The following is a 15437-nucleotide window of genomic DNA, read 5'->3' on the forward strand; positions in this document are numbered from 1 at the left end:
CTCAAAGAAATAACTTTAAAAAGAACAAATTATTAAGACAACCCACATAATGGGAGAAAATATTTGCTCATCATATATCTGATAAGAGTTAGTATCCAGAATATATGAAGATCTCTTTTACCACTCAACAACAAAAAGGCAAAAAAACACACAAAAAAACACACATAAAAACAAAAAAATCTCAATTAGAAAACAAGCAAAGGATTTGAATAGACATTTCTCCAAATTAGATATGCAAATGGTCAATAAGCCCGTAAAAAGATGCTTGACAACATTAGTCATTCGGGAAATGCATCAAAACTATAATGAGATAATACTTCACACCCACTAGGATGGCTAGAATAAAAAATGGAATAAGTATCGGCAAAGATGTAGAGAAACTGGATCCCTCACACGTTGGGGTGGGAATGTGAAATGGTTCAGCTGTTTTGGGCAACAGTTTGGCAGTTCCTCAAAAGGTTAAACATAGTTGTTGCATGACTCGGCAATTACACTTCTAGGTTTAACCCAAGAGAAGTGAAACCATATGTCCACACAAAAACGTGTATCTAAATGTTCACAGTAGCATTATTCATAATAGCCAAAATGTGGAAATAACCCAAACGTCCATCAACTGATGAATGGATAAACATTTTGTTTATCCATATGATGGAATATTATTCAGCAATAAAAAGAAAATATAGATACATGCTAAAACATGGGTAAATCTTGAAAACATGATTCGTGACAAAAGCTAGACACAAAAGGCCACAACTGTATGATTCCATTTATATATATCCAGAATAGGCAATCTATAAAAACTGAAAGTAGATTAGTGATTGCCAGGGGCTGGAGAAGGGGGTGAATGGGGAGTGACTGCTAATGGGAACCAGATTTTTCAGTGTGACGAAAATGTTCTGGAATTAGATAGTGGTTGTGGTTGCACAACATTGTGAAGATGCTAAAACCACTGAATTGTATACTTTCAAATGGTGAATTTTATGTGAATATCGTCTGAATTTTAAAAAAGAACAAATTATCTTTAGTAAAAACTCAGAGCAGTTTCTCTCAATTGCAGAGACTTTCTACTTCCCTTTTTCTTCTATGCTGCAGTACTAACTTTAAAATGTCAAATTACTGTATCTCCGCTATAAAACAGGATAATAATAGTACCACTCCAAGTCGGTTTGAAGAAGATTAAGAGAGTTAATGTGTATAAAGCCCTCAGAACAGTGCCTGACACAATAGTTCTCAATAGCTGTTAGTAACAGTATTGTATTTGGAGTCTAACCAGGAGGTGAAAAAAATTACAATTTCTATTTTTCTTCAAATTATTGTTTAACAGACACTTCAATGAGTGGAAAATTTATCTGACTAAATAAAATCAAGAAGAAAAGAGCACAAGCTGATTTTTACATAGCTGCTGCTGGTCTAGCATTTAATTTAAAAATACAATAAACATTTTGGTCTGTGACTAGAATGAGATGCCAAAGAGTTTCGGGTCTATTAATCCTGCTCTACCTGTCACTGGAGTACAAAGGGGTTCCAGACACCAAAAACCCAATAATTATATGAGATATACTAGAAGATCAACATGAGAAAACAAAGCCTGGAGAAGCTGGAAGAGAAACTGGGTAATTTTCTAGTTCCTTCTAAGTTATTAATAGATATTCTTAGAGCCACTTCACAGCAATGCTTAAGACACTATGAATTTCTAGACTATCAAATTTACCCATATTTAAATAGAAGTTAAACACATATTCTGAAGCCAGACAGTGGTCATGGACTTCTTTAGATTAGAAACAGTTTCTAATGTAAATTGTTTCTTTCCTATAAACTAACTGTCTTTAGATTAACAGTAATTGCTTTATCTGGCTTAAGGCAAAAAATCAAGCTGTTACAAGTCTTCAGGGATGAAGAGGGAGCTGGCAAAATCAGACTGCTTAAGAGGATGAAAAAAACAGCTTCACATATGTTTCACATTTATGTAATGCAATAGAGGTCAGGCAGCTGATAAAGCAGAGAGGTAAAATTACACCCAGACTGAGCACTATAAATAGTGAGTGAGGCGACAAATAAAAGGAAACATTGCACATGAGTCAAAAGTAGAAAGGATTGTTAGATTAGTATTGGTCTCTTTCAATCACATAAATAATAGCACATTAACAAATATTTATTAAGTGTCTACTATGATCAATGAACCATGATACATGAACAAATACATTTTATGTGGGGTTATAAATTATAGGTTGTTTAGTCTAAAAAAATTATCTTAAACTGTCCTTTTAAAATTTCTAATGAAGTTTTCCTATCTGAAAATGGTCCAAAAGAGGATTCAAATAAAGGATTCTCTAGAGATAAAGAAACCACAGTTGAGAATGTGGGAATGCTACTGAAGAGACATTATGATGATGATTCCTTGTAGTCCTACCTGTATCTGTGCGTTTCGTTCCCATCCTGAATCGTATCTGCTTGCCCTGAAGGACCTCAGAAAGATGTTTTGCAGTCCAGTGTTGGGCTGGCCAATCAAAAACCATGTTACAGAAGATTGCAGGTTGTTGTAAAGACATTATAATTTCTTTCGCTTTCTCTGGTGTAAAAGGTTTGACATGTTTACCTAGGGAGAGAAATAAATAACTAAAAAGTTATTTCATATAATATGAAGAATAAATAGCTAATATCATTTCTATTATGGCAAATCCTTCTGTGTAATTGCACTTCATTTATTACTCTTTACATAAATATTTGGCCTCAAACAGCCATAATTCTTCAACGATTTTTCTCAAATATTAAATTGTAAATGTTGGAAAATATTTACAATCTTCAATGTCAAAAATGTTTTTTTAAAAAGGCTTTCCAAGTATTTATGTACATTTAAAAGATGCAAGTTTTTGACAATATTATTTCCTAAATAGAGAATTATGTAAGAAATGCTGATGGAACCTACTCTTGAACAACTAGTGTTGCTGGACTCAGCAACAATTCTACTTGATATAGCACATGTTCATGCCAAAAAGGCTACCGCATTCACACAGCAGTGGATGGGGAGCGGGAGAGGGGATTATTTTATTGCAAGATTTAAAAAGATAAAATATGTGCTAGGGTGGATATCAGTGTTAATCCTTGATTCTGACTGCATCTATAAACTGTACAAGGGAATATGCACAAACTAACACTGTGACTTACTGAGGACTTCAATAAATTTCAATCATAGAATGTTAATCCGTGATAGGAGGGTAAAGATTAATATTTGTTAAATAAAAGAACAAGTGGGGACTTCCCTGGTGGCGCAGTGGTTAAGAATCCGCCTGCCAATGCAGAGGGTACAGGTTCGGGCCCTGGCCTGGGAAGATTCCACATGCCACGGAGCAACTAAGCCCACAGTAGTGCGCCACAACTACTGAGCCTGCGCGCCTAGAGCCCGAGCTCTGAAACAAGAGAAGCCACCGTGGTGAGAAACCCGTGCACCAGAACGATGAGTAACCCCCTCTAGGTGCAACTAGAGAGAGCCTGCGTGCAGCAACGAAGACCCAACGCAGCCAAAAATAAATAAATAAATTTATAAAAATATATATTAAAAAAAAAATTAAAGAACAATAAGTTTCTCTTTAAAGACATCTCAAGATGAAAGTTTGGGGGGAAAGTTGAAAAATGCTTCATACTCTGATCCCCAAAACATGAATTTATGATTCTCTAGTACAATCAGCTAACCCCTCTATTTCAGTTACCTAATCTGTAATTACACTTACTCAAAAAATTACGAAAAGCTCATGAATAATCCAAATTCCCCCTTCAACCAACCTTCTTCTAAACTTTCTGACAAAAGGAGGAGGGATGGAGAAGGACTCATCGAGGAACCTGAGTAATTTGTAGTTGTCTGAATGTGAGGCTTGTTTTTAAAGAAAATGAAAATTTAGGTCAGTTTGGCCCTCCTTTCTCAGACAAGGACAAAACCCAGAAACCTCTCCCAAACCAGTGGTGAAAGCGAGCAGGCTCTAAGCCCTCAGGAGCTGACATCTAAGAACACTGTGGCCCCTTCTGGGTAGTCAGGGCTCTCATGTGAGGACATCAGTGTGGCTGCTTCAGGGGATGGGCAGGTGCCAGAGGTGGGGCTACGTGGAGTAGGGAAGACAGAAGGCACTCTTAGGTCTCTATGTAAAAGAAGGCCCAAGTTTATCTTTAAGTGACCTTTACCTACTGAAGAGCCCTGTTAAGGAAAACAGGCTGTAACCAGGAATTGTTTAAAAAAGGTCTTAACCCATGCCAGCCTATAAATGTAAGCACAGGGGTACCTAGATTGCAATGTACCAAGTCTTCCTGGACTTGGAGTGCCTGGATTCCCTGTGTATGAAAATGGACAAGCCACATTTTTTATTATATATTTTTAAAGTTTTGCTAGACCATGAAAAGCTACAATTCATTCATGATAATATCTGTTGCTTGTGACATATAAATTAGTACTACCCTTTGGGAAACAACTGGGAAAATGAAGCAAAAGTCTCAAAGAACCACCCATTAACCTAATAACTCATGTTAGAGGAATTTGCTTTTAACAAAATAATCATAAGCCACATACATATTCATTTATAGTATATATATGTACACACATATGCATAAAATATCTATTACTATAATAAAAAAACCCGAAAATACAAACAACCAAATGTCTCAAAAGTAGAAAAATAATTTACTAAATATTTCTCCCATAGTACAGTCCCCTGGTACATTCAATTCATTAACAATAAAAATGAGGGCTCTGTAGCAATGTGTGGAGCTGTAGGGACTGGAAATGACTCAGAGAGTTATTGCAACAGCTAAGTGAGAGGAGTGGTAATAAGGCCCTGAACAACAAAGGGTGGCAGTGAGGAAGGCAGAGATGGTAGAGATGGAGAAATACTAGGAGAACAACGTCAAAGACTATTACGACTGAAGAGATGTGGGGTAGGAGGCAGATGCAGCTGTAAGGAAGACTGAGGTTTCCAGACTTTGTGACTTGCCACGAGAGAAAGGTTAGGAGTGACATCTCCTTCTGTTAGGAAGATGAGAGTTTGGTTTTGATCATCATCATCATAACAATACCATATATTTACTTGTATAAGGCTCTACTATTTGCCACACACTTTTATATACATTAAAATAAAAGTGCTCATTGGATCCTCTAAGAAGCCTGTAAAACACAGGTACAGAAGGTATTTTATTTCCATTATCCAAATGAAGAAATGGAAGTTCAGATGTCAAAGGTCAAAACACCAGTGATGATAGGACTATAGGTCAGGTTCCCTGATTCCAAGTCCAATGCTCCTCCTACTGCATAATCCTGCTTCCAGAGAATTAAAACTGTAGGACTTACACTAGCACTAAAAACAGAGAGACAGTATAACCCAAAAAGATAAGCTGGTGCAGGGAAGCTTTAGATGGATCCAGATAATAAATCCACATGTGCTGTTGGGGAGAGAGGAATGTTCTGGTTTGTGCACATGTTTGTATGTGTGGTGGGGGGAGTAGTTAATATCTACAGTAGAGATTGCTAGTTGCCTACCTTACCCACTACTGCTTTCTTCTTCCTCACTAACAGAACTTTGGGCAATGGGAGCGGCTGAAAAATTACATTTCCCAGATTCCTTTGCAGATAGGAGTGGCCAGATATATATCTGGAAGTTGCTGAGTCAGCCTTTCCCCTTTATCCTCCTCTCCTATATCCTGCCTGGAAAACAGACATCATGTTTAACCATCTCAACAGATAAAAGAAAGGCCCAGGAAATTGCAAACACCGGCTGAAAGAATGCAAAGATGTCCATCTTTGTGCCCCGGAACCAAAGCCAGCAAAATTGTATCCCCTGAACGCTTTCATATAAACACATTAACTCATAGTCAGGACTCTGTTATTAGTTCATAACTGGTATAGCACCTTGCCTTCTGAGGCTATGGTTTTCAAGGACAACCATATTCTCCCTAGAGAGTGCTCTGTGGCTTAGGCTGGATGAATCATGGCTGGTGTGACTCACTGTAACATTCTTTCAGTTCTACGTTTGTAAAATGTTCAAGCTTTGAACATTTTGCTTCTAGAACTTTAAAAGGCAGAGAAAAACAGAAGCACCAGTCCTTTGGGGGTGACGATTTATTTATGCTGCTTATCTTAAATCAGAGCCAATAGATCACACGGCTTTGAATGTTTTCAAAACAGTTCTCATATCTGTACACCTAAGTACGCGGGCATTAGTAACACGAGTAGTGTTTTGACAGAGGAGCTTCAAAGAAGTAAATAAATATTTTTTCCTCTAACATAACATTAAATTTTCTAAAAAAGTATTTAATGATCTGATCAAAAAATGCCAAACATCCCAAAGGTTATTTAATAGGAGACTCTAAAAACTAAAGTTTGCTGAGAAAGTACCAGGCCCAGTGATTGGAATATATTAAATGCTCAAACATTTGCTAAATGAATGAAAAGTGCTATAAAGCATATGCAGAGTAGATCAGTACGATGCTCACCATAATAGGAAATTAGCATATTTGAAGAATTTCAGGTCTATCAGTGAAATAAAACAATCAGCTGGTTGTGAGATAAAAGTAATCTGGGTTCTGATCGTTTAATCAACAATGAACTGGGCTATTAACAAATTGAAGTGTTACAATTTTCTTTAAAGAAGAATACAGTCTATACTGTATTAATTAAATAGCCTAGGGATGCACCCAATCATTCCATGCCAGGGATATTTGCAAAGAGCTATAAAAATTCTGAAGCAACCTCAAAAGCCTTTAAAGAATAAATGTATTTAGGTCTAAACTTGCAGCAAGTAGCAATTTCTAACAGAAACTGCTGGAAAAAATGATTAGTGATCTAGGTGTCGCACAATAGTCTCTTCTCCCTCTAAATGTAGCATGTTATTCAGATGATTGATTACAGCTTTGGTAACAATTCTTTGGAGATGGTGAAACACCATCAAAAAGCAATTTACTTTTTTCTCAGTTAATTTTTTCTTTAATTAGTGCAAAGGACAAGATAATTTGAAACCTAATTTCTCTGAATTTGCTAGCAATCTGGCTTCAGTCAATTAACATCTGGCTTGGATTTGTATCTGAGATTTAGAATTTAAGACAAGAAATATCAAGTTTCCAGAATATGCTCCTAATATTGATAGAATACAACAAAGACAAAGATCCTGAAATTGAAATTAACTCGCTTCTCATGTCAGGTATAATTTTAATAACTATTAATTTTAAATTTAATAGTTTTATATTTTATTAAAAATTTTTCAGAAGGTGACATCAGAGTAAGCGTCAAGTTACAATGCAGAGACTCACCACAGTGATACAGTATGAACAAAAAATTGGGTCCTAGCATTGGGAGCTAATTTATTTCTAAATATATACAGGTAAGTCTATGATGGCCTTCATCAATCTGATGACTACTGTATATACACACAAGGGTCATCTACCATCTGGAATGGTAGATATCAGCGTAAAAAATAATGAACATTTAGACCAGGTCAGAAAAACGCTGATGGAATTATGCAAGTACTACTTAACAAAATGACTGTGTTCAGACTGAAGACCAAATGGTAAAACTTACACCAAAGATGATTTTAATTTTATAGTCACTATTTTAAAATGTCAATACGAACTAAGAAAATTCTGCTGCTCATGAACTGTCATAAACCCTTTGAATTTCAAGATCTAGAAGGTGGTGCTGACGAAGAAACCACAAAGTGTTGAGGCTGTGTTGACATGACCTTGCCAATACCAATGCTCGGTGTGGTAGTGAACACCCAACCAGGTTCAGGCTGGGGACCGGAGACAGTTACATGCTGGACATTTACCATCCTCTTCTTCCCATCTTCTTACACTTGTAACTCTTGCCCAGTTAAGCCAGAAAATTGTCTTCTCCTCCTCACTTGAATCCATTTATGAATCAGAAAATGACTCACAGCGCTTGTAAGTTCCTAAACCTAAAGCAAGATAAGTAAATCTATATTTTAAGTGAAGTTAATACTCGAAAGATTGGTGCCTCAAAGACTGGAGCTCTTTAAAATGCTTCGAAGTACCTTCAAAATTTCTACCAAAATGTTTCCATTTCTTCAGCCTCCACTAAGTAAATTTTCCGTAATTCAGAATAAACTGGGTATTTCATCTCTTTTCATCAAAAATATTCAACAGAAGAGTCTTGAAGAGGTATGTGGACACTGACATTCATAGTAGCACTACTCATCATAGCTAAAAGATGGAAGCAACCCAAACATCCATTGACAGATGAAGGGATAAACACAATGTTTATACAGGCAGTGGAATATTATTCAGCCTTTAAATGGATGGAAATACCGTCACATGCTACAACATGGATGAAACTTGAGAACATTTTGCTACATGTAAAAAGCCAGCTGCAGAAAGACAAATATGGTATTATTCTACTTACATGAGATACTAAAATAGTCAAATTCAAACAGAAAGTAGAATGGCAATTACCTTGGGCTGAGGAGAGAGAGAAAAGGGGAGTTATTTCCTAGGTACAGAGTTTCAGATGTGCAAGACAAAAAGGATCTGGAGATCTGTTTCACATTAAAATGAATACACTTACTACTGAACAGTACTCTTAAAAATGGTTAGATGATAAATTTTATGGTTTTTTTGGGTCACAATTTAAAAAATACTGAACAGTTCTGTTCAGTAATTACTGAAAAAATTTAAAATATTTATTTATTTTATTTATTTTTGACTTAAAAAATTTATTTATTTTTAAAAAATTTATTTATTTTATTTACTTTCTGGATGCATTGTGTCTTCATTGCTGCACGCAGGCTTTCTCTACTTGCAGTGAGTGGGAACTACTCTTCATTGGGGTGCACGGGCTTCTCACTGCGGTGGCTTCTCTTGTTGCGGAGCACAGCTCTAGGAGCATGGGCTTCAGTAGTTGTGGCACGTGGGCTCAGCAGTTCTGGCTTGCGGGCTCTAGAATGCAGGCTCGGTAGTTGCAGCACACGGGCTTAGTTGCTCTGCAGAATGTGGGATCTTCCTGGACCAGGGCTCGAACCCCTGTCCTCTGCATTGGCAGGTGGATTCTTAACCACTACGCCACCAGGGAACCTCTATCTTGCAATAACTTTTAATGGAGTATAATCTGTTAAAATGCTGAATCATGTTGTACACCTGAAACTAATATTATATATCAACTATACTTCAATTAAAAAAATTAATCAGAAAAAAATTTTAAACTATCAGAGCCCAATGGAAACAAATACAGTCTCAGTCTGAAAGACAGATTCAAAGTATTGATTTTTAATTTCACTGAAACGCTTCAACCAATGTATGATCCTAGAAGTAACATCTCACATTCAGAATTCGAGTTGATTCTTTTTTTTTTTTTTTTTTTTTTTTTGCAGTACGCGGGCCTCTCACTGTTGTGGCCTCTCCCGTTGCGGAGCACAGGCTCCGGACGCGCAGGCTCAGCAGCCATGGCTCACGGGCCCAGCTGCTCCGCGGCATGTGGGATCTTCGCGGACCGGGGCATGAACCCGTGTCCCCTGCATCGGCAGGCGGACTCTCATCCACTGCGCAACCAGGGAAGCCCCTCGAGTTGATTCTTAACAGTAAGTAGTTTCATGTTTGTTTAAGTCCATTTTTTTAAGAGTAGTTTTGGGTTTAAAACAAAATTAGGGGCAAGTACAGAAAGTTCCCATATACCCCCTCCCCTCATACATACATGGCCTCCGCGTTATCAACATTACTCACCAGAATGGTACATTTTTCACCAAAGATGAACCTAAACTGGCACATCATAATCACCCAATGTCCACAGTGTATCTTAGGGTTTACGCTTGGTGTTGTGCAGTCTATGGATGTGAAAAGTATAATGACATATATCCACCACTACAATATCCTACGAAGTACTTTCACTGTCCCCCAAATCCTCTGTGCTCTGCTTACTCATGTGTGTTTTTAATAATTTCCAAGCTGTTACTTCAGACAAAAAAAATAACACATCCTTGTGGTACATATACATACAATGGAATTTTATTCAGCCATTAAAAAAAAAAGAGAAATTTTGCTATTTGCAACAACATGGATGGATCTATTGGGTATTATGCCAAGTCAGACAGAGAAAGATAAATACCATATGGTTTTACTTAATGTGGAATCAAAACAAACAAACAAGCAAACAAAACAAAAACAGACTCATAGACACAGCACAAACAGGTGGTTTTGCCAGAGGGGAGGAAGGTGTGAGTGGGGGAAAAAGGTGAAGGAGAGATTAAGAGGTACAAACCTCCAGTTATGAAATAAATAAGCCATGACAACGATATAATATACAGCATAAGGAACACGGTCAATAATATTGCAATAACTTTGTATGGGGCAGATGGTTACTAGTCTTATTGTGGTGATCATTTCATAATGCACGCAAATGTCAAATCACTATGTAATATATGTGAAAATAATATATTGTATGTCAATTATACTTCAGTTAAAAAAAAAATCACATCCTTGGAAGCAAACCCATTACTTTGATATCCATAGAGCTTAGCATAGGGCTTGGCATAAACTAACACCAAATAAATGTTTTCTGAATTCACAGCTCATTTTTAACAATGCATAAAACTTTACTAAGATTAACCATTTGTTTTCTCCACCTTTGTAAAACGAACTATTGAGCATGCTCACAGCAGTCTCAAAACAAAGGGATCAGTTCCTCGATTTCATGCTCACCTCCACTGGTTCCCTCTCCAGCTCCTGATCACACTATTCGCCACTAATTGACTCCTAATCATCCCTGTCCCAACAGCAACTTGACAAAGCTTCTTCACTCTCAAATCCCCAATACCTCTCTCCACTCCCTCATTCAGGGCGGTGCCTTACCCTGTTCTTCTGAGAAAAGTGAAACCCACGACTTCCTTCTTCACTTCAACGTTCTGGTTCACCCTGCTCCTGTTTGGTCTCCAAGGACATAATCTTCCTCCTTTCAGCTGTGTACCCTGCACATTCCACTCCAGTAGCACCGGTCTGTCTCCTCGCTTTTTTCCCCACCCTCTGCCCTCTATGTGCCTTGGGCTTTTCTCCACTCGCTTCCACTCCTGGCCTCTCCTTGCCAGAAACAACTTCTTCCATTCATTTCCATATTCAAACTACAGTTGTCCCTCAGCATCCGAGGGGGACCGGTTCCAGGACCCCTGAGAATACCAGAACTGTTGAGCGCTCAAGTCCTTTAGAGTGGGCCTGTGGGACCTGAGGCTGCGTGCAGAATGAGGACTGTACACCAAACCTTCAAAGTACTCGCAGAAGCACAGACCAATCCAATTTGTATTCGTTCTTTCTCCTCTCACACCCAAAGCATGTAATGTGTGTAATATTTACAACCCATCTAACTGCCTCCTGCCGTGCGAATATGTATTATACTACAAGTCTTTTAATCTGTGTTCTTTTCCCCCAAAGTATATTTATAGGGTATTTTAGAGCAAGAACTGTCTTTAACCTCACTGTAAAAAAGAGTCTCCTGTTCATAGTATACGTTCAAATATTTTTTGATAATGGAGTGGTAATAAGTTTGCTCAAAAATTAACTTTTCTATGACCCCCACAATATTCGTTACTATACTAAACATAGTGAAACTTTCACATGCATTTATTTGATGTATGTATTTTTCTTACCCTTTATTCACATAAGCCTTATCTAATTTAAAGCAAAGTCTTCTCTTCCAGTAGGATTTTGCCCATTTAACTTACTTTGTAATGGTAATAAGCAGTCACCCCAAAGTGGTTTTTCTGGGGAGCATGACAGTTTAAAATAGGGTTGAAAGTTCCACAGATAGGATTTGGAGAATCCTTTAATACAAAAATTTGAAGTCACCTGCAAAGATGTGTACACATGCTATATTGTTCAGGGGAGCAAATCCATACTTTCATCAGTTCTCCTTAGGACTTCAAGATGAAGGGTCACCAGTTTCCTCAAAAAGTTAAATATGGAATTACCACATAGCCCAACAATTCCACTCTTAGATATATGCCCAAGAGAAGCTGAATACATATGTTCCTACAGAAACTTGTAAACAGATGTCCATAGCAGCATTCTTCATAGCAGCCCCAAAGTGGAAACCCAATGCCCACTGATGAATGGATACACAAAATATGGCATATCCATACTACAGAATATTATCCAGCCACAGAAAGTAATGAAGTACTGGTACATGTTACAACATAGATGAACCTTGAAAACATGGTGCTGTGTGAAAGAAGCCAGACACAAAAAGCCACATATTATATGATTCCATTCACATGAAATGCCCAGAACAGGCAAATTCATAGAGACCGAGTAGATTAGTGATTGCCAGGGGATGGAGAGAGGATGAATGGGGAGTGACTGCTAATGGGAACCAGGTTTCTTTTTGGTGTGATGAAAATGTTCCGGAATTATAGTAGTGATGGCTGCACAACTTTGTGAACATACTAAAAAACATTTTAAAAGGGTGAATTTATGGTATTTGAATAAAGAATAAAAACCTCCTCTTCCCCGGCTACATGCTTAACATCTTCTTTTGCATCATCCTCCCAAACCTAAATGTTATGCATTCACATTAAAACTCAACAGTACTCCCAACCACCTCCTTCTTCTTCAGGTTCCTAATTTACATGTAGTTTTCTCAGGCTGAAAAATTTCAGAGATATTTCCAATTTCTTTTCTCTCAGTTTCAACATCAGTCAGTCACCAATGCCAGCACTTTTTATTAACAATATAGTTACCGTTATTGAATATGTAATTCCTGCCAGACATTTATGCTAGATGATCTACAAGTATCTTTAATTTTCACAATAGTTATGCACGTTAGAGAGGAGGATGCTGTGGCTAAGGGGGTTTAAGTACCTTGTCCTTCAGTCTTTCTCCCTCCAAGCTATCCTCCACCCTTCAGCCGCAGTGATCTTCCTAAAACCAAATCTTATTGTGTTATTCCCCCATTACTCCCCCACCTAAAGCTCCTCAAAGGCTTCACACTGTCAGACTCCTTAACTTGGTATAAGGTGCCCTTCAGGATCCCTGTCTCTTACATTCCTTACACCAACTTCTTTCAGTTCCTGGACTATGCCATGCTCTTTCTCCTCCTGCCTCTGGACTTGGCACGGGGTTCTCTTATTCATTCACTCAACAAATATGTATTAAGTGCCCCCTAGGAGCCTGACATTGTATTTGCTGCTTGGGCAAACGCTGTGAATGACACAGATATATGTTCTTCCCTCAAGGTACTTAAGGTCTAAGGGAAGAAACGATAATAAACAAGTAATTACAGATTGTGATAAGTGAAATGAAGGAAGCAGGATGCCGTATTATAAAACATCTAGGGTAAGGGTCAGGGGAAAACTATGATGACTGTTTTAGATAGGTTAATCTGGTAAGGTCTCAGGTGGTGACATACCTTAAAATCTGAAGACTAAGAAGTCAGTTATATGAAAAGCAGGTAAGAGCAGAGGGGGTGATGAGTGACAAGAGATGCTCCTGGAGACATCAGCAGAACCCAGACCAAGGATTTTTGTAGGCCGTGGTTAGGAGTTTGGATTTTAACCTAAGTTCTTAGTGCAATGGATTTCACTGAAGAATTTTGAGTAAGAGAGTGTCACTTTTTGCCACTGAATGGAGAAGGGATTGGAGGGGCACAAGAAAGGAAACGGGGACACATGGCCCAGAGATACAGTAGTGGTTTAGGTGAGAAATGTGGATGATGTGGACAAAGGTGTGATAGAGAAGGAGGAAAAAAGTAGACAGGCTAGATGCAGAGTTGACCTGACGAGCAAAGTCATCAGCTGGAAGTGAGGAAGAGATGAAGAGAGGATATAAAGAGTTTGGGGAATTGCCATTGGGGAAAGAAAGTAAGGTTACTATAGAAACAGAGGATCAGAAGGATCTCAGGCCCATACTGAGTGAATACGCAAGAGGTTGACCATTTTCATTTTATAATGTCATCAATTTGCCCAGGACTTTTTCAGTGTGCACTAATAGTATTCACGTTACCAGGCATTAGTCATTCTTTTTCCTTTCCAGGCCCCTCTACTCAACCGGGAAAAGGCATTGTTATATACAATCAAAAGTCTCTGGATCCCATGGCAGTTCCCAGAACAGTGCCAGGCACGGAGCAATCATTCAATAAATGCTAACAGGGATCTCAGGCTAACCGGCCTTCAAACTTCATCCGTTCTCTAAAGCAGGATTCCACTGAAATCATACTCCTGTTCACAAAAGTCCCAGATATCTCCACTTATCTCAAGGGTGGTTCAATCTACTGTAACAGTCACAACACCCTCATGTGTGAAACAGCACTGGCAGGATGGGGGGATACTGGACCTATACGATGATCAAAAATCTGGGTGCTACAATCTGAAAACAGACACGTTCAGTAGAAAGCAAACAGTTTTCCTCATCGCTTACTGCAGGGCCGAAGGGACAAACGGCCACATGAGAGGTGCCAAGAGTCAGCTGGCACAGCGTTGTACTCACGGTCTGAGTTCTGCCTAGCACCTACCTTCTTCCTCTCCAGATTCAGAGTCCTCATTAGCGAACGCCCCGGAGTCTGCTGCCATGGAGATCACTACACGGGCTCCACCCGAAACCAAAAGTGAAGTGGAGCGGGAGCCGGGTCAGAAAGAGGCCAAAACCCGGGGTCTGAAGCCGCAGCACAGGCAAGAGTCGCAGCGGCTGCTACCGGGCTCTTCCGGAAGCGGCACGCGCGTGAAAGTCATGTGACGGGCACTGGGCGGGGCCACGCGGTTTATTTTGATTCTTGAGTGGTGGAAATGTAAGCACGTGGTCGCGGTTGTGGTGCTTTTTCCTTTCCCCAGACCGTAATCGTCTTCCGGTGTAGACTTTTCTTGGCTTCTTTTCTGGTTTTCCTCAAGTCCTTCTTTTTCGCCTTGGCGCTTTCTTCCTCCCAACAGTATTGGAGTTTTAGGGAATGGTTTGCTTTTTGTGGGGCTCGGAGCAGTGGAAAGTGGCTCGGCGTTTGCTTATTCTGCAGTCGCTTGGATATCAGGAGAGCTCACGCTTCTCTTCCCCTTCTGTTCCCGACTCTTGCCCTTCTGGTAGCAAAATGATCCACCTGGCTTTCGTGGCTACCGGGCAATGTGAACCTCAGGCGCATGTTCTTTAATTGAGTTGCCTGTGACTCATTTCCCGACCAAAACAAGCCAAATCGCTTGACTTAGGTTTTCAAGGACACTAACCGACAGCTGTCAGGCTTTTGGATTTGTATATCAAAATACCCGGTTGCTTGGTCAAGAGATTGACAACCTCCACTCTTCTTGTTTACTCTTTGTGTAGTCAAAATCATAATAACTGGAGATGAATCTAGGTCATTTGGGGGCAAAAATCTTTCAGCTTTAATCAAAATATCTTTATTGCTCTTCTGTTAATAACAGGCAAAATAGTAGAAAGAGATCTGTATCGTATATATACATGAATGAAATTGACTCGTTTTAAATTTCCTC

The 15437-nt window shown here is 38.9% G+C and overlaps 1 protein-coding gene across 2 annotated transcripts in view; it reads right to left on the reverse strand.

The window, feature by feature from the left end:
* Positions 1-14663, reverse strand: part of HSPBAP1 (HSPB1 associated protein 1) — a 53730-nt gene extending 39067 nt beyond the window's left edge. For both annotated transcript variants that reach the window (XM_060010763.1, XM_060010762.1), the window contains exons 1-2: positions 14477-14663; positions 2411-2596 (exon numbers count right to left, since the gene is read on the reverse strand). In XM_060010763.1, the coding sequence (XP_059866746.1) occupies positions 2411-2596; positions 14477-14534 (244 nt within the window). In that variant the 5' untranslated portion in view covers positions 14535-14663. The remainder of the gene's footprint in view (positions 1-2410; positions 2597-14476) is intronic.
* Positions 14664-15437: the final 774 nt, after the last annotated feature.

The sequence above is a fragment of the Delphinus delphis genome, chromosome 4 (assembly GCF_949987515.2).
Source record: "Delphinus delphis chromosome 4, mDelDel1.2, whole genome shotgun sequence".
Lineage (NCBI taxonomy): Eukaryota > Metazoa > Chordata > Mammalia > Artiodactyla > Delphinidae > Delphinus > Delphinus delphis.